This window comes from Leopardus geoffroyi, chromosome A3 (genome assembly GCF_018350155.1).
Source record: "Leopardus geoffroyi isolate Oge1 chromosome A3, O.geoffroyi_Oge1_pat1.0, whole genome shotgun sequence".
In the NCBI taxonomy this organism is placed as follows: Eukaryota; Metazoa; Chordata; class Mammalia; order Carnivora; family Felidae; genus Leopardus; species Leopardus geoffroyi.
The window spans coordinates 60,770,856-60,790,525 of record NC_059336.1 but is presented as its reverse complement, the minus strand read 5'-3'; the positions used below and the strand labels follow the sequence as shown (position 1 = coordinate 60,790,525).

At 39.7% G+C, this 19,670-nt stretch overlaps 2 protein-coding genes across 10 annotated transcripts in view; one reads left to right on the top strand and one right to left on the bottom strand.

Moving 5' to 3' along the window:
- TSGA10 (testis specific 10) overlaps positions 1-2,380 on the bottom strand; it is a 166,595-nt gene extending 164,215 nt beyond the window's left edge. For 3 of the 8 annotated variants that reach the window (XM_045445748.1, XM_045445747.1, XM_045445752.1), the window contains exon 1: positions 1,930-2,040. In XM_045445748.1, the coding sequence (XP_045301704.1) occupies positions 1,930-1,980 (51 nt within the window). In that variant the 5' untranslated portion in view covers positions 1,981-2,040. Of the gene's footprint in view, positions 1-1,929; positions 2,098-2,281 lie in introns of those variants that run through there. The other 5 variants (XM_045445750.1, XM_045445751.1, XM_045445754.1 and 2 more) reach the window with 4 other exon arrangements.
- A 1,107-nt stretch (positions 2,381-3,487) lies between these two features.
- Positions 3,488-19,457, top strand: CA3H2orf15 (chromosome A3 C2orf15 homolog). 2 transcript variants are annotated; one of them, XM_045445762.1, is made up of 4 exons: positions 3,488-3,534; positions 4,338-4,406; positions 6,361-6,500; positions 18,385-19,457. In XM_045445762.1, the coding sequence occupies exon 4, from the start codon at positions 18,454-18,456 to the stop codon at positions 18,724-18,726; it is 273 nt and encodes a 90-aa protein (XP_045301718.1). In that variant the 5' UTR covers positions 3,488-3,534; positions 4,338-4,406; positions 6,361-6,500; positions 18,385-18,453; the 3' UTR covers positions 18,727-19,457. The 2 variants fall into 2 exon arrangements, with proteins under 2 accessions (XP_045301718.1, XP_045301717.1); XM_045445761.1 differs by lacking the exon at positions 6,361-6,500 and having other exon boundaries at positions 3,491-3,534.
- The last annotated feature ends 213 nt before the right edge of the window (positions 19,458-19,670 follow it).

Here is a 19,670-nt window from a genome sequence, read left to right as displayed (position 1 = left end):
TACCGTAAAGAAATAACTTGTCTTTTTATTTTTTTTTTTATTTTTTTTTTTAACGTTTATTTATTTTTGAGACAGAGAGAGACACAGCATGAACGGGGGAGGGGCAGAGAGAGAGGGAGACACAGAATCGCAAGCAGGCTCCAGGCTCTGAGCCATCAGCCCAGAGCCCGACGCGGGGCTCAAACTCGCGGACCGCGAGATCGTGACCTGAACAGAAGTCGGACGCTCAACCGACTGAGCCACCCAGGCGCCCCATAACTTGTCTTTTTAAAGGAGCATAAAACAATGGCCTTAGAAGTATCATTTATCAAGACCTCTAAGAAACATAAGAAGTTAAAGAGTTGTTTTTAAGAGGCTTTTCTGAACTAAAAAATATTAATAACAGACTGATGTTAATCACATTCATTAAGACAAAACTACCTTACTAATCAGCTCACTTTAAAAGATTATCATGAGGGACATGTATAGGAAAAGTCCACAGCAGTGTTGATCATAGTTACCAAAAACTATAAAAACCCTAATACTAGAGTAAATAAATTGTGGTATAGTCTTAAAATGGAGCACTGAACAACAAACTATAAGCAATATGGATAAATCTAAAAAACATAACATTGACTAAAGAAGCAAACTACAAAGGAATACTTACTACAATTCCATTTATATAAAATTCAAAAACAAGCCAAACTAGAATGTCTGTTCATACACAAAGATGGAGAAACTATAAAGAAACGCAAGAAAGTCAGGATAGTGGCTACATCTGGGGAGAAAAGGGAACATGTGATGGAAAAGAGAATGGATAATACTTCTCTAATTGCCTCTGTATATGGAATACTCTAAAAGCAAATTACCCTAAAACTGATCTAAGCAACTGAAAAGAATACAGCAAAGGAGCCAACAGAATCTCTACATCTGATTATATGCTGGACAATAAGCAGTGATTTTTTTTTCAGACAGTAAACAAAATAAGATATATTTTGGAAGCTGCCATTAAATAATGCCAAAGTTTATTGTTTATAATAAATATTTCATTAATATATGTTCCTAGTTATTTCTCACTAATTAAAATTGAATGGTTTAAGTTCATTGAGCAATTAAACTACAAACAACCAGTTTTATCCTGGAAGCAGATTTGAATAATGTGACACTTTCCACTTATGTTTATAACTAACCTATTTTCTTCTAGTTATAAACTATTTTTCTACTCATCTCCTTCCATGTTTAAAAAACAAAACAAACAAACAAACAAACATAAAATAGTGTTCTTCAAATGCAGAAAACCAGAAGAGAAATTTTAAAACAACGAATATTTTGGGATATAAGGGTCTGGAGTGGAAGAAGGAAAACACTGGGACTCTGTCACTATGCAAATCTTTCTTAAAGCCATGATGCTTGACTTTATTTAAAGAAAAAAAAAAAAACATATTCCTATACGTATTTAGGTATCAGGTCCACAGATGCCACACTCAGCTTGTCTCAAATATTTTTTCAAACAAAACCCAATTCACTCTGACTTTCCTGCGTATAATTTCCAGCGAAATTATTGGAGATTTCCATGCAAATACCTACGTAATCTCGGCCCTTCACCTCCCAAAATCTATAAGGAGGCTTAAAAATGAGACACCGGGAGTCAGGAAGAGCAGGTTGAACTCCCGAATCTCTGACTTTCAAATTCCTCACCTCCACTCCAAGCGTTTCTAAACAGAACAGTCCCCACAACTACCAAGTGGAGAGCTGTGGCAGGAAGCGAAGCGGTCACCATAGGAACTCGGCTCAACGCTAAGAGCCCAAGAAACTACAACAGGGGAAAGTTTGCTCCTGGAGGACTTCCTTGGACCGCGACTCTGCTCTCCACCGTCCCTCACAGCGGGTCAAGCAGTGAATACCCACCTCGGAGATCACCCATAGCCCCTAATTCCCGTCACATCCGACCTGTTGCAGGGCCTTTCGGCCCAGGAGCTGCTTTATCCCGACCCGGCGCATCCCTGCTGCTCCCACCTGGAGCTCCGAGTCCCTCCCTGGGCTTCTAGGGCCAGCTTCCTCGCTGGAGCTCATGCTGACGACTGGCGGGCCTTTGCCTGCCCCAGAGATCCAGGTCCCTCCCCGTCTCCATCCTCCGCCCCTTTCCCCTCCCCTCCCACACCTAAATCGACGTGGCCCCGCCCCGGTGGGGGGCAGAGGAAGGCGGGACCCTGAGGGAAGGAGGCGGAGGCGGTTAGCGACAGTCTGAGCCGCCGTCGGCCCCGCCCTCAGCCGCCGTCGGCCCCGCCCTCACGCTCTGTACCTGAGGGGGGCTCGTCCTCCACCTCCCCGGCGCCTTCGCTCGGCTTCCTTTCCGCGTGCCCCTAGTTCCCGTGCGCACGCGTACCTGGCTCGACCCTCCCTCTCGAAGGGACTACAAGCCGTGCGTGCGCACCCACGCACGTAGCGACGCGTACGTCCACCTGTCCGCCTTTCAGGCCGCGTAGCAGAGACCTCTTCCTGGTCCATCCGCGCCGCGCAGGCGTACGGCCACGCAGAGCCTAGTCGTACCACCCGAGCGTCCCGTCTCCTAGTAACCAGCCGCAGCCCCCTTTCCACCACTTACTCTCTGCCGGCGGTGTCGTACCTGGATGGAACGCGCATGCGCAGGGCTGTGTATCCTTCAGCCTTCTTCCCTCGGCTCTAGGATACGTGCTCCTTTGCTGCTGCAGCTTTGTGCCATTTTTCTTAGGGATCCTACACCGTTCTGGACACACGTTCAGTGAGTTACTCGGAACGTGTTACTCCCCAGAGCTGCTTTTGAGGGCTGGGAGGTTGGTTAGCTCTCCTGCCGCAGCCAGGGGCCGGTTTTCGGGGAGTCTCCCCGGTGGGGTTCTGCTGCTGCAGCCTCTCGGGAGAGAGCAGTTCTGTTCGGGTGAGCACCGGCAGCCTGCAGCCTGGGGAGCCAGTGGACCCACGACCCGGTCAGCCCTGCACAATTCAGTCATGGTTGAATCGGGAAGTGACAGGCGCTGATTCCTGACCGGTATTCCTTCCCCACATGTCAGTTCTCTAAAACCCCTTTCCAGAAAAACACCAGACCGTTAACCAAAAAAGTAAAGGGTATACTATCTCACTTGATATTTAATGTTGTGTCGATTATTTTCCTGTGTAAAACCATTTAAATTTGTGTTCTCCCAAGTAGGGGCCTTGAGTCTTGGAACACTGTAACTTAACCAGGTGTAATATTTTTGGCCATCCAACTATGTTAAAATTAGCCACGTTACCTAAAAGTGGAAAAAGGGCTTTTTAGTGAAAAAGAATAAGGGTTGCATTACTCTGCCAAAGTTTTGGAGCCCGGCTTGAAAAAAAATACTATCTTTTTAACATTTCTTAATATTAAATAACTTGTCTTAACCCAAAAAACTTCAGAACTCTAATGGCTGTATCTCCCTGCCTTTTCCTACAGATTAAATAGGTAACTAGGTTTTTAGGGCTGTTCTCTGATGATCAAGTTTTCGCCTGTGTATTTCAAAAGTAATTTCACATTTGAAGAGACAATTCTGTTTTTGCCAGGTGAGTACTCATTCCGCCCACCCATATATTATTGGCATCCGTAAACATTTTATGTTAGAACAAATTACTTCGTAGAAGTACGTTTAAATATGTGACATGTTTTCCCCATTTCTGTTCTGATTTCTTCACCTGTTTGTGCCATTACATCTTCTCATATTTTGTAGCATTTATTTTCAGCTAGCATATACTTTGTAAGTATAGCTAGACACTAAAAAATTAAGTTGAGAATCCTTGTTATTTTAGACAAAGTCAGAGGTCCCGAGAGGTATTAAAGTGTAATATTACCTGACAAAAATAATTTACAAAGAAGCATGAACTGGGGCACCTGGCTAGCTCAGTAGGTACAGCATGGGACTCTTCCTTTAGGAGTCATGAGTTCAAGCTCCACATTGGGCATAGAGCTTACTTAAAAAAAATTTTTTTTAATAAAAAAATTTTAAAAAACAAAGCATGAACTCTCAAAGGCCATCCTAAAAAGTTATTTTAGGGAGAACAATGTATAATCTCATTTCCTTTTCAGATACTAAGATTATGGTGAATGAAATGTTCTCATTATCTAGCATTATTGAAAAGAGGGGAAAATGTATGAACCTCGAAAGTCTGAGTTGAAGACTTGGGAGGAATGAGGGGCTTATTAATACGGAAGTTAGGAAAGTACTTCCCTTAGGGAAAAAATAAGAAAACCTTAAGCATTTGTGTACACCACCTAGATGTTTCTGAAGATTCTTTGGGAAGAATGTAAGGAAAAGGACATTTTAAGGCCAAACCAGAGCATGAAGATTTTCCTTTCTTTTCCTATCAAGGACTGTTGACTTCGTCCCCCAATCCAAGAAAGTGAACATTTTCTTTCCTCTATGGAAATCCAAAGAGTGGTAAGTGCTCCATTCTGCCCCAACTAATCCTTTTATATAGTACATATGCTCTCTCACTTGTGACAGGTACTCCTGGGTAATTCTAAGGTCTGGGTTTTCTGTTCCCTTAGCTTCTCCATCATTTCACAGCTTCACTACAAAAAAATCTGTTTTGCCTTTTTTTCTGTACCTCCTTGGTACCCTAAAAAAATGGGGGACTCCAATTAAACATATGTTTGGGTTCTTGATGTTGTCCCACAACTAACTGATGCTGTGTTCATTTCGATACATCTTGTGATATATCTTCAAGGTCACTTTCCTTTGGCAGTGTTAATCCCATCCACCATATTTTTTATGTCAGAATTATATTTTTCATCCCTGGAATTTTAATTCTTTTTTAATATCTTCCATTTCTAACTTCATCGTGCTTATGATTTGCTTTACCTTCTTGAAAATATGGAATATATTTAAAATGGCTTTTAAAGTCCTTGAGAACTAATTCCATCATCTGTGTCATTTCTGGGTTTGTTTTTATTAACTGATTTTTTTTCCTCCTGTTTATGGGTCATATTTTTCTGCTTGTTTTCATGCCTGGTTAATTTTTTTGGCTAACAGACATTGCAGATTTTACATTGTTGGGTGCTGGAGGTTTTTGGTTTTGTTTTTCTTTAAATATATTTAGGCTGCATTCTGAAATGCAGTAATGTTACTTGGAAACAGTTTGACTCTTTAGAGCTGCACTGTTAAAAACAGTAACCATTGGGGCACCTGGGTGCCTCAGTTGGTGGAGCGTCCGACTTCAGCTCAGGTCATGATCTCACGGTCTGTGAGTTCAAGCCCCATGTCGGGCTCTGTGCTGATAGGTCGGAGCCTGGAGCCTATTTCGGTTTCTGTATCTCCCTCTCTCTCTGACCCTCCCCCGTTCATGCTCTGTCTCTCTCTGTCTCAAAAATAAATAAACATTGAAAAAAAATTTAAAAAAAAAAAAAAACAGTAACCATTAGGGGCACCTGGGTGGCTCAGTTCGTTGAGCATCCAACTTCAACTCAGCTCATGACCTCACAGTTCGTGAGTTCAAACCCCATGTCGGGCTCTGTGCTGACAGCTCAGAGCCTGGAGCCTGCTTGAGATTCTGTGTGTGTGTGTGTGTGTGTGTGTGTGTGTGTGTGTCTGCCCCTCCCCAGTCCATGCTCTCTCTCAAAAATAAATAAACATTAAAAAAAAAAAAAAAACAGTAACCATTAGCTAGCTACATGTGGCATTTTGGATTTATATTAATAAAATTAGGTAGACCTTAAAATTCAGTTCCTCATTTGTACTATGTACATTTCAAACTCCAAAAGCCACATGTGGCTAGTGGCTAGTATAATGGACAATAGATATAGAATATTTCAATCATTGAGGAAAGTTCTGTCAGACAGCACTGCTTTAGAAGCTTGCTTTTAAGTTTTGTTAGGTCCAAAATACTCTCAGGGCTAATTTGGCCCCATTGCTAAGCCAATACCTTTCTGAGGACTCTGTATAATGTCCCCTGTGTTAGGAGTTCTTTATACTCAGGCTGGTGGGAACTGCATTTTTGGCCCTGTGTAAGATCTATGGACTTTTTGGCCTTCTACTTTTTGGTGGTTCTTTCCCAGGCTTCAGTAGTTTTCTTGCACATGTGTTTCCTGATCAGTACTCAGCCAAAGAATTGTGGGGAATTCTCTGCAGATCTCTGGAGCTCTTTCTCTCACTGTACCTCTCTCCTCTCTCCACAAATTCTAGTGACCCTGGTCTCTGCAGACTCTGAACTCCTATCTCCTCAACTCACTGAAATAACCGGACACAGTTTGGGTTCCCCCTCTTTGTGCTGAAGCCTGAAATTTCCAGGCAGTGAGCGTTTATTTCCTTTCTCTTAGGGATCTCTTAGGGATGCACTGCCTATTGTCTGTTATTTAAAAACCACTGTTTCATGTGTTGTCTTTTTTTTTTTTAGATGTTGAAGACATGAAGATAAGTCTGGTCCCTGTTAACTCCCTCAGGGCTCAAAGTCAGCTAGCTATTGATAGCCTCAGACCCCATGTTAGTAATCATCCCCAACAGAAGTGCTTTGCACAATAATTGCTTCAGGCTGAGGTAACTGTAAATGCATGAACCTTAAAGCAGAATAGGATTTGGCTTAGCATATTCTTGAGGTATAGCAATAAGATCATGGGGCAGAGTGAGAGAGGAATTTGAGAATGTTAGCTGGTTGTATTAGTCTCCAATTGCTGCTGTAACAATTTACCACAAACTTAGTGGTTATGTAAGCAACACAAATTTATTATCTTACAGCTCTGGAGGTCAGGAGTCCAAAATGGATCTCCCTAGACTAAAATCAAGGTGTCAGCAGAGCTGTATTCCTGTTGGGGGTTCTTGGGGAGAATCTAAGAATCCAGCCTCCACAGGCTGCCCACTTTGTTTGGCTTGTGGTCTCCTTCTGGCTTCAAAGCCAGCAATGGCCAGTCAGGTCCTTCCCACATTGCATCATTCTAATAGTGACATTCCTCCCCTCTTTCACTTGTGAAGACCCTTGTGGTTAGAGTGGTAATGACCAGTGAGTCCAGGATAAACTCCCTACCTCAAGGTCATTTGGCTGGGAACCTTAATTCCATCTGCAACCTTAATTTCCCCTTGCCATGTGACATTCACAGGTTCTGGGAATTAGGATGTGAATATCTTTAAGGGCCATTATTCTCCTTACCACAGCTGAAGACTCAAAATGTAGAGAATTTGGCTTTTACTCTGACATGGAAAGTACCTAGAGCAGAGTGGTGAGCAGAGTATTGATGAGATCTGGCTTATGTTTTAAAAGGCTAATTCCAGGGGCACCTGGGTGGCTCAGTTAGTTGAGTGTCTGACTTTGGCTCAGGCCATGATCTTGTGGTTCATGAGTTCAAGCCCTACGTTAGACCCTATGCTGACAGCTTGGAGCCTGCTTCAGATTCTGTGTCTCCCTCCCTCTCTGCCCCTCCCCCCCACTCATGCATATGCACTCATGCATATGCACTCATGCATATGCACTCATGCATGCTCTCTCTCTCTCTCAAAAATAAATAAACATTAAAAAAAAATTTTTTTTTAAAGGCTCATTCCAGGGGCGTGCTGGGTGGCTCAGTCAGTTAAGTGTCCCGACTTCAGCTCAGGTCATGATCATGGAGCCTGCTTTGGATTCTGTGTCTCCCTCTCTCTCTGCCCCTCCCCCACTCACAATGTCTCTCTAAAATGAATAAACATTAAAAAAAATTTTTTTTAACACTTTATTAAAAAGGCTCATTCCAGGGGATGCCTAGCTGACTCAGTCGGTAGATCATGGGATTTTTGATCCCAAGGTCATGAGTTCAAACTGCACATTGGGCATTGAGCCTACTTAAAAAAAAAAAAAAAAAAAGCTCATTCCAAATACAGTTTGAAGAATACACAATAGGAAGGGTTGGGCAAGGGTAAAAATAGAAACAGGATTCACTGAAGGTTTGGATGTAGAATATGAAATTGGAGCTAAAAATTATTCTACCAGCAATGTACAAGGTTTCCTGTCATCCTATATTCTTTTTTTTTTAATGTTTATTTATTTTTGAGAGAGAGAGAGACAGTGAGCAGGGGAGGGGCAGAGGGAGAGGGAGACACAGAATCCGAAGCAGGCTCCAGGCTCTGAGCTGTCAGCACAGCCTGATGCGGGGCTCAGACTCACAAACTGTGAGATCATGACCTGAGTTGAAGTCAGATGCTCAGCCAACTGAACCAACCAGGCGCCCCTCGTCATCCTGTATTCTTAATACTCCATGTTATCTACCTTCCTAGAGTCTGTCATTCTGATGGTGGTAAACTTGCATTGTTCTGACTCCTAGTAAGTTCAAACATCTCTTTATGTACTTGTTATCTATTTGGGATTCCCCAATCTGTGAATTACATCGTTATATCCTTTGCCTACTTTTCTATTGGGTTTCCCATTTTCTTGTTGATTTGTAGTTATACTCTAGCTGTAAATTCCTTGTCCGCTTTGTACAGCACATCTTCCAATTTTCATCTTTTTAACTGTTTATAGTTTCTTTATTGAAGTTCTTAATTACGAGTATTCAGATCCATCCGTTTTCTTCCTGTTTAAGCTTGTTAGTTTTTATTCAAGAACTCTTTCTCCACCCAAGGTAACAAATATTGTCCTACATTTTAAAAACTGTGTTTATAGTTCTGCAATTCACATTTAGGTCTTTACTGCATTTGGAGTTCACTTTTATATATAAGATAGGGATCCTACTTTATTTGCATCTACATAGTGAGCCAGTATTGACAATACTATACTACTAAACTTAGTCTGTTCTGTCTAAACTTAGTCTGTTGTATGGTGACACCTTTACCATGTATGAAGTTCCTACACACAACTAGGTCCAAATTAGAACTCTGTCATGTTTCATTGGTCCTTTATTTGTTCCTGCGCCTGTACTAGACTATTTTTTTTATTTTGACTTTGTAGCATATCTTAATGTCTGGTAAGGCAAGTCTCTCTGTGGTGTGTATATGTCAAATTTATTTAGTTTCTTACTTGAGTGTCTGACTTAGGCTCAGGTCATGATCTCATGGTTTGCGGGTTTGAGCCCCACATCACGCTTGCTGCTGTCAGCACAGAGCCTGCTTCAGATCCTCTGACCCCCTCTGTCTCTCCCCTGCTCATGCTTGCTCTCTCAAAATAAATAACCATTAAAAAAAATTTTCTTGAATGGCTATCTGAATGCCAGGCCAAAGAGGTCCCAAATATACTTGTTCTTTCTTCATGTCCTCAAGATTCCAGACAAGTGAAGGTGACACTCAGAGGGCCAAATATACCCTATTGCGTTTGGTTCTTCCTCAATTTTGCTATTAAACTGAAATTTAATGTGCTTGTTGAGAATCTATATGTTACCATTATCTTACCATTGTTAATTTTATATGCAGTATAATGTTTCACAGAGTTTTGTTACTATAGTTGACTCTTGAACAATGAAGGATTAAGGGGTGCCAACCTCCCCTGCCCATGTGGTTGAAAATCTACATGTATCTATTGATCCCCCAAAAACTTAACTACTAATGGCCTACTGTTGACTGGAATCCTTACCAATAATATAAATAATTAGCACATATTTTATATATGTATTATATACTGTATTCTTATGAGAAGTAAACTAGAGAAAAGAAAATGTTAAGAAGATCATAAGAGGAAGTACATTTACAGTACCATACTGTATGTATTGAAAAAATATTCACAGGGGTGCCTGGGAGGCTAGTGGGTTAAGTGTTTGACTTCGGCTCAGGTCATGATCTCATGGCTTGTGCAGTTCAAGCTCCGCATTGGGCTCTGTGCTGACAGCTTGGAGCCTGCTTCAGATTCTGTGTCTCCCCCTCCCTCTCTGCCCCTCCCTGCTTGCGCACTCTCTCTCTCTCTCTCAAAAATAAATAAACATTGGGGCGCCTGGGTGGCGCAGTCGGTTAAGCGTCCGACTTCACCCAGGTCACGATCTCGCGGTCCGTGAGTTTGAGCCCCGCGTCAGGCTCTGGGCTGATAGCTCCGAGCCTGGAGCCTGTTTCCGATTCTGTGTCTCCCACTCTCTCTCTGTCCCTCCCCCGTTCATGCTCTGTCTCTCTCTGTCCCAAAAATAAATAAACGTTAAAAAAAAATAAATAAATAAATAAATAAATAAACATTAATTTAAAAAAAAAAAAAAGAAAAGACAAAATATTCACACATAAGTGGACGTATGCAGTTCAAACCTGTGTTGTTCAAGGGTCAACTGTATATTCTTCTTAAGTTTTCTCAACTTTGTAGTTTGAAAAAGTTTTAAACATACAGAAATTTAACAAGAATAATACAGTGAACAATTTTTTTAACCCTTCCCACCTAGATTCAATAGTTGTTAACATTTTTCATATTTTACTTTCTCTTTGTATCTATTGCTGGAATATTTGAAAACAAGTTGTGGAAAGATCCTTTACCCCAATTTCAGCATGTATCTCCTAAGAATAAGGACATTCACTTATATAACCATAGTAGGTACTACATTTGGGGCATTTAACGTTAATACAATATTATTATCTAATAAACCATCAATATTCAAATTTTCCAGTGGTCCAAGAAATGGCCTTTATAGTACATTTCCCTCCCCCACAACTAAAGGATCATTAACTGCATTTGGAAATCATGTTTCTTTAGTCTCTTTTAATCTGGAACAATTCTTCAGTTTCCCTGTGTCTTTCAAACATTGACATTTTTGACTAGAGGCTATTTTTTTTTTTATATAATATCTCTCAGTTTGGGTTTATCTGATTGTGTCCTCAAGATTAGATTCAAGTTAAACATTTTTGACAAGAGTACTTCCTTTTTATTTTTTTATATTAAATATAATTTATTGTCAAATTGGTTTCCATACAACACCCAGTGCTCATCCCAACAGGTGCCCTCCTCAATGCCCATCACCCACTTTCCCCTCTCCCCCACCCCCATCAACCCTCGGTTTGTTCTCAATATTTAAGAGTCTCTTATGGTTTGCCTCCTTCCCTCTCTGTAACTTTTTTTTTCTCCCCCTTCTACTCCCCCCTTGTCTTCTGTTAAGTTTCTCAGGATCCACATATGAGTGAAAACATATGGTTTCTGTCTTTCTCTGCCTGACTTATTTCATTCAGCATAATGCCTTCCAGTTCAATCCATGTTGCTGCAAATGGCCAGATTTCATTCTTTCTCACTGCCAAGTAGTATTCCATTGTATATATAAACCACATCTTCTTTATCCATTCATCAGTTGATGGACATTGAGGCTCTTTCCATAATTTGGCTATTGTTGAAAGTGCTGCTACAAACATTGGGGTAAGTGCCCCTATGCATCAGCACTCCTGTATCCCTTGGGTAAATTCCTAGCAGTGCTTTTGCTGGGTCATAGGGGTAGATCTATTTTTAATTTTTTGAGGAACCTCCACACTGTTTTCCAGAGCAGCTGCACCAGTTTGCATTCCCACCAACAGTGCAAGAGGGTTCCCGTTTCTCCACATCTCTCCAGAGTCTGTAGTCTCCTGATTTGTTCATTTTAGCCACTCTGACTGGCGTGAGGTGGTATCTGAGTGTGGTTTTGATTTGTATTTCCCTGATGAGGAGCGATGTTGAGCATCTTTTCATGTGCCTGTTGGCCATCTGGGTGTCTTCTTTAGAAAAGCATTTATTCGTGTCTTATGCCCAGAGTACTTCCTTTTTAAATAATCAAAGAGAACAGACCAAAGAATAGAATAAATTCAATTTTACTAATTTGAAGATAGTATTATATATGTGTTTGATGAGAAAAAATATTCACTTCAGTTTCCAGATCTAAGAAACAGGGAGACCTAACATTTTAGAATATCATCGGAGAGATCTTTTCAAACTTTAGCTAAATTATCTCTGATTCCTAGAAAGCCCTTTCCTAATTTTCATATTAACAGTATTTGAGTAACTAGTATGTTTAGGATACTGCAACAGGCCCAGGACTTTGTTCTGTTGTAAATACTGATACTCAATCACACATATGGATTAAGGTTTCAAGATGATATCATTAGAGATCTTTTGTCAATAAAATGATTACAGCTTGATAGGGATGGAATTCTAAACTCAGATACCACAGTGCCTAAATATTAAAGAAATAATACATTGTTGGGGTGCCTGGACACATTCCTGGCCCAGTCGGTTAAGCATCCAACTCTTGATTTCGGCTCAGGTCGTGATCTCGTAGTTGGTGAGTTCCAGCCCAGCATTGGGCTCTGCACTGAAAGCACAGAGCCTGCCTGGGATTCTCTATCTCTCTCTCAGAAAGAAAGAAAGAGAGAGAAAAAGAAAGAGGGAGGGGGGGAGGGAAGGAGGGAGGGAGGAAGGAAAAGAAGGACAATATTCCAAAAAGTGGCAAAGTGCTCTCATTCACAACTTGGAGTCTGTTTCAGATCTCACATTGCTGCTTAAGCACTTTGGTCGGTCAATCACTGTTCTCTAACAAGCACTAGACAAAACTTCAGAAGTCCTCACTGTCTTCCTTGTGCCAGGAAGCTGGTCCCTTCTTCCAACCTGGTCAATTCTGCCTTTCAAGTTCCTGCCCATCTTTCAAAGCCCAACTCTGACCCAGGCTCCCCTCCTTTCAGAACCTCTCTGGGCCTTCATGTTGCATGTTCATCTCTCTTGACAGATTGGGCATCTGTACTGAAAAGTACTGTATCTTTATTGGACTCTTTTTTTTTCATTTTTTTATATTGTAAGATATACATATAACTTAACATCTTAACCAATTTAGTGTGTACAGTTCAGTGTATTAAATACATTCATAATGTTGTGCAACCATTACCACCATCCCTCTCCAGAATTATTTTCATCTTGTAAACTGAAATTCTATACCCATTAAACAATAACCCCCTATGGCAACCACCATTCTTTCTCTCTGATTTTGAGTATTCTAAGTACTACACAAGAAGAATCATACAGTGGACGATTGTGACCGATTTGTGACCAATTTATTTCACTGAGCATAATGTCCATCATGTAGCATATTACAGGATTTCTTCCTTTATAATATTAAATAATATTCTATTGTATATATATGCATTACATGTTGCTTATCCATCAATGGACACTTGAACTGTTTCCATGTTTTAGCTGTTGCGAATAAGGCTACTATGAACATGGGTGTACAACTATTGAGACCCTGATTTCAATTCTTTTGGGTCTATACCCAGAAGTTGGTTTGCTGGATCATATGGTAATTTTAGCTTTTGGGGGGAACTGCCAAATTATTTTCCACAGCAGCTGTTCCATTTCCACCAACAGTACATAAGGGTTCCAATTTCTCCATACCTTTGCCAACACTTGTTTTCTTTTTCTTTCTTTTTCTTTTTCTTTCTTTCTTTCTTTCTTTCTTTCTTTCTTTCTTTCTTTCTTTCTTTCTTTCTTTTTCTTTCTTTCTTTCTTTCTTTCTTTCTTCCCTCTCTCTCTCTCTCTCTCTCTCTTTGTAATAGCTGTCGTAATGGGTGCAAAGCAGTGTCTCACTGTTGTGATTTGCATTTCTGTAATTATTAGTGATGCTGAACATCTTTTCATGTGCTTATTAGACATTCATATATCTTCTTTGAGGAAATATCTAATTCAGTCCTCTGTCCATTTTTTAATTGGGTTTTTGTTGTTGAATTTTAGGAGTTCACTGTATATTCTACTGGTCACTTACCAGATATATGATTTACAAATATTTTCTCCCATTTTTTCTGTTGCCTTTTTACTCTGGATAGTGCCTTTTGACACACAATTTTTTTTTAATTTTCATGAAGACCAAGTTGTCTGTTTTCTTTTGTTGCCTATGCCTTTGGCATCATATTCAAGAAATTACTTCCAAATCCATGGCAAAGCTTTTGCCTTATGTTTTCTTCTAGGTGTTTTATAGTTTTAGATCTTATATTTAGGTCTTTGATACATTCTGAGTTAATTTTTGCATATGGTGTTAGGTAAGGGTTCCACTTTTTTTTTTTTTTTTTTTTTTTGCGGGTGGATATCCAGTTTCCCCACCACCTTTTGTTGAAAAAACTGTCCTTTTCTCCATGAAATGATCTAAGCACCCTTATCAAAAATCACTTGAGCTGGGGCGCCTGGGTGGCTCAGTTGGTTAAGAATCCAACTCTTGATCTTGGCTCGGGTCATGATTTCACCCTTCCTGAGATCAAGCCCCAGTGCAGAGCCTGCTTGGGATTCTCTCTGCCCACCCCACCCCTCCCCCATTTGCATGCACATTCTCTTTCAAAATAAATAAATAAACTTAAAAAAAGCATTTGACCATATATGTGAGGGTTTATTTCTGGACCCTGTTACATTGGTCTGTACGTCTGTTTTTAGGCCAGTACCACATTATTTTGATTACTGTAGCCTTCTATTAAGTTTTGAAATCAAGAAATGTAAGCCTTCCAGCTTTATTCTTTTTCAAGATTATTTTAGTTATTCGAGATTCTATATGAATTTTTGGATGGATTTTTCTATTTCTGCAAAATATGTCACTGGGATGTTGATAAGGATTGCTTTGGATGTGTAGATCACTTTGAGTAATATGAACATCTTAATAATATTAGGTCTTCTAATCTGTGAACATGGGATGTGTTTTATTTATGTCTTCTTTAATTTCTTTCAGCAGTGTTTTGTATTTTTCATCATACAAGTCTTTCACCTTGGTGAAGTTAATTCCTAAGTATCTTATTGTTCCCTTATGCTAATGTAAATGGATATTTTCTTAATTTCCTTTTCAGATTATTCATTGTTAGTATATAGAAATGCAGCTGACTTTTGTGTGTTGACTGTATCATGCCACTTGGCTGAATTCATTTGTTCCAACAGTTTTGTGTGTATATGTGTGTGTGTGTGTGTGTGTGTGTGCCATCTTTAGAATTTTCTACATATAAGATCATATTATCTGTGAATAGAGATAATTTTACTTCTTCCTTTCCAATTTGTATGCCTTTTATTTCTTTTTGCTCTGGCTAGAACTTCCAGTACTATGTTGAATAGAAGTGGTGAAAGTGGGCATTCTTGCCTTATTCCTGATCTTAAGGAAAAGCTTTCTCTGATTATGATGTTTGCTGTGGGTTTTCACATATGGCTTTTATTTTGTTGAGGTATTTTCCATCTTTTCCTAGTTTGTCTGTTTCATCATGAAAGTTTGTTGAATTTTGTCAAATGTTTTTCTGCTTCATTGAGTTGATTGTGTGGTTCTTTTCCTTCATTCTGTAATGTGATAGATTACATTGATCAATTTTTATATATTGAACCTTTCTTGCATTCCAGGAATAAACCCACTTGATCAGGATGTGTAATCCTTTTAATATCCTGCTGAATTTGGTTTGCTAGTACTTTGTTGCTAATTTTTGTATAAATGTTCCTTAGGAATATTGGTCTATAGGTTGTTGTGGGGTTTTTGTTTGTTTGCTTGTTTTCTTACAGTGTCTTGGCCTGGCTTTTATATCAGGGTAATGCTGGCCTCATGGTAACATAAGGGGTTCCCTCCTTTTCAATTTTTAGAAAAGTTTGACAAAGATTGGTATTAGTTCTTCTTTATGTGTCTGGTAGGATTCACCAGTGAAGCCATCTGGTCCGGGGCTTTTGTTTGTCAAGAGAATTTTGATGACTATTCAGATGTTGTTTCTTCATGATTTAGTCTTGGTAGGTTTTCTGTTTTTAGGAACTTGTCCATTTCAGCTAGAATATCCAATTTGTTGACATATAAAGTAGAGCACTCTCTTATATTCCTTTTTATTTCAGTAGAATCAGTGGTAATGTCCTGCTGTCATTTCTGATTTTAATAATTTGAGTCATCTTTTCTTCTTAATCCATCTAAGAAATTGTGTCAATCTTGTTTATCTTTTCAAAGAACTACTTTTGGTTTCATTGCTTTATCTGTTGTTTTTCTATTTTCTGTTTTATTATTTATTTTATTATTTTATTTCTATCTTTATTATTTTCTTCTTTTTGCTGTCTGTAAGTTTAGTTTTTCTTCTTTTTCTAGTTCTTTATGTTATAAAATTAGGTTGATGATTTGAGATCTTTCTTGTTTTTTTAATGTGTTAATAGCTATAAATTTCCACTGTAGCACCGATTTAGCTGTATCCAGTAAGTTTTGATATGCTGTAAATTTAAGTTCATCTCTAAGTGTTTTCTAATTTCCGTTGTGATTTCATTGATCCATTGGTTGTTTAAGAGTGTGTTAATTTCAGGATGCCTGGGTGGCTCAATAGGTTAAGCATCCAACTCTTGATTTCGGCTCAGGTCATGATCTCACAGTAGTGAGGTTGAGCTACCGCACTGGGTATGGAGCCTGCTTACTCTCTCTCCCTCTTACTCTGCCCTTTCCCTACTCATGCTCTCAAAAAAAAAAAAAAAAGTGTGTTCATTTCCACAAATTCATGAATTTTCCTGTTTTCTGTTATTGATTTCAACTTCATTCTGTTGTGGTCAGAGAAGATGCCTTATATGATATCGACCTTTTAAAATCGGTTGAGACTCAATTTGTGGTCTAACATGTGGTCTATCCCGGAAAATGTCACAAGTGCACTGGAGAAAAATGTGTATGCTGTTGATGGGTAGAGTGTTCTGTAAATGTTTGTTAAATGTAGTTGGTTTAGGGACACCTGAGTGGCCCAGTTGGTTAAGTGTCTGACTCTTGATCTCAGCTGAGGTCTTGATCTCAGGGTCATGAGTTCAAGTCCCACCGGGCTCCATGCTGGACATGAAGCCTACTTAAATAAAAAATTAATGGGGGGCGCCTGGGTGGCGCAGTCGGTTAAGCGTCCGACTTCAGCCAGGTCACAATCTCGCGGTCCGTGAGTTTGAGCCCCGCGTCAGGCTCTGGGCTGATGGCTCAGAGCCTGGAGCCTGTTTCCGATTCTGTGTCTCCCTCTCTCTCTGCCCCTCCCCCGTTCATGCTCTGTCTCTCTCTGTACCAAAAATAAATAAACGTTGAAAAAAAAAAAATTAATGGGGCGCCTGGGTGGCTCAGTCGGTTGAGCGTCCAACTTTGGCTCAGGTCACGATCTCGCGGTCCACGGGTTCGAGCCCCGTGTCGGGCTCTGGGCTGATGGCTCAGAGCCTGGAGCTTGCTTCTGATTCTGTGTCTCCCTCTCTCTCTGCCCCTCCCCCGTTCATGCTGTGTCTCTCTCTGTCTCAAAAATAAATAAACGTTAAAAAAAAAAAATTAAAATTAGCGGCACTTCGGTGACTCAGTCAGTTGAGTGTCTGACTTCAGCCCAGGTCATGATCTCATAGCTTGTGAATTCTAGCCCTATGTTGGGCTCTGTGCTGACAGCTCAGAGCCTGGAGCCTGCTTCAGATTATGTGTCTCCCTCTCTCTCTCTCTGCCCCTCCCCCACTCATGCTCTATCTCTCTCTCTCTCTCTCAAAAATGATCATTAAAAAAAACTAAAATTAAAAAATCTAGTTGGTTTGTTGTTTAAGTGCTCTATTTCTTTAGTAAGTCCTCTATTTTCTTATTTCTATCTAGTTGTTCTATCCATTATTAAGAGTGGAATATTGAAATCTTCAACTATTATTATAGAACTATTTCTCCCTTCAATTCCTTTTTAAGTTTATTTATTTTGAGAGACAAAGAGACAGTGTGAGCATGAGCAGGGAAGGGGCGGAGAGAGAGAATCCCAATCTCCATGCTGTCAGCTACAGAGCCCGATGTGGGGCTTGATCTCACAAACAGTGAGATCATGACCTAAGAGATCAAGAGCCAGACACTTAATCCACTGGGCCATCCAGGCGTCCCCCATTAATTCTGTTTGCTTCATAGGTAAATGTTTACAGTTGTTTGGGCATCTGTATTTTTGGCAGAATACCTAGCAGAGTGTTTGGCCTTCAGTAATTATTTCTTTAATCCATTAATAATTTATTAACAATTTTTGATAGGAAAAATGACATAAAGGACTAAGTAGAGAAGCTCTCTTATTTCTGAAAGGTGATAAAGCACAAAATTTGATAAATTCCTTTTTAAAAAGACTTTCACAGAACCTGTAGAACTGCAAATCCTCCTACAAAGAAAATGTAAACATTGAGAAGTGGAAGGCAATTTTACTTTAAAATTTTTTTTTAATATTTATTTTGAGAGCGAGAGAGCGCGCGCACGCCACACACACACACACACACACACACACACACACACACGAGCAAGCAGGGGAGGGGCAAAGAGAGAGGGAGACACACAGAATTTGAAGCAGGCTCCAGGCTCTGAGCTGTCAGGATACAGCCTGACTGGGGGGGGGGGGGGGGGGGGGGGGGGGTGGCTTGAGCTCACGAGCCATGATATCATGACCTGAGCTGAAGTTGGACACTCAACCGACTGAGCCACCCAGGCACCCCAAGGCAATTTTACTTTATATTTTTGGAGTCACCACCATGATGTTTCATGAAAACAAGCACTGCCATGAGGTTAGTTGAAATTACCACTGTATTCACCTGTTATCATTTCTTTCCAAGCAATCAAGTTGAAAAAACATTTCCACTGCTCAAAGAGATACGTGCCAACTATATTATTCAGCTCTCCCAATGGGATTTTCCCTTAGATCTGCTACTCGGGTATCTGCTATGCGTGTGGATTCAAAAGTGGACGATTATTTAATGCAAGGGACTGAGAAAAGCAAGTTGGAACCAGTGACTCAGTTATTTCAAAACATCAAGAAAATAAGATTAGAAAACACAAGCCAAGAAAACTTTACAAGAAGTAAAGAGATTGGCACAGGATCTCTTTCAGAGAAAACCTTGGGTTCTGTAGTATATGTTAAAGAAAATGATGGAATAGAAATGACAGATGTGGAATGAAGTTATTTGTACATTCTGCCAAAGAAATTGCTTTTGACTAAGAGAGCATGTTGAATGAGAACTTAACCTTATTAGGAAAACCTAACAAAATGAAGGATGATGATTGCTTATTTTTCACTATTTATGAATCACCTTAGACTGCACTTTTTTGATACATATTCAAAACAGTTGTTTTAGGGGAAAAAAACTTTTCAAAATTCAAAGCAAAATTCTCTGGTATTCTATCCTTGTCAAAAATCAGAATTTTTGATTAACAGTATTTAAATGGTACTAAGACATTTTAATTATAATGTTTCTCTAACAAGTGATCAAAAAACAGTGCCTGAACAATTTGACATCTGTATTTCATACTATTTCTAGTGTACCAATTTTTTAATATTTCAAGTTTGGGATTTTGCTTTAGGGTACTTTATCTTACTGCAGTTTTGCATTTCTGTTCTGTAAAAGATCACTTCACATAAACCCTGCAAAAGACCAGTAAATTACATATCTTGAGAAGCATTTCACATTTTAAATCATCCTTTTAAAACTATTTTTCCCCACATTGAATTCATTTCAGAGTTACAAAATAGTTATTTCCAAGTCTAATGGTTTATCTTATAGATACTACCATTTTATACCACCAATATTTAATGTAAGAAAAATAGTCTTGTGTTAAAAAATTCTTGTTTTTGGATGGAACTGGAGAGTGTGATGCTAAGTGAAATAAGCCATACAGAGAAAGACAGATACCATATGGTTTCACTCTTATGTGGATCCTGAGAAACTTAACAGAAACCCATGGGGGAGGGGAAGAAAAAAAAAAAAAAAGGTTAGAGTGAAAGAGAGCCAAAGCATAAGAGACTCTTAAAAACTGAAAACAAACTGAGGGTTGATGGGGGGTGGGAGGGAGTGGAGGATGGGTGATGGGTATTGAGGAGGGCACCTTTTGGGATGAGCACTGG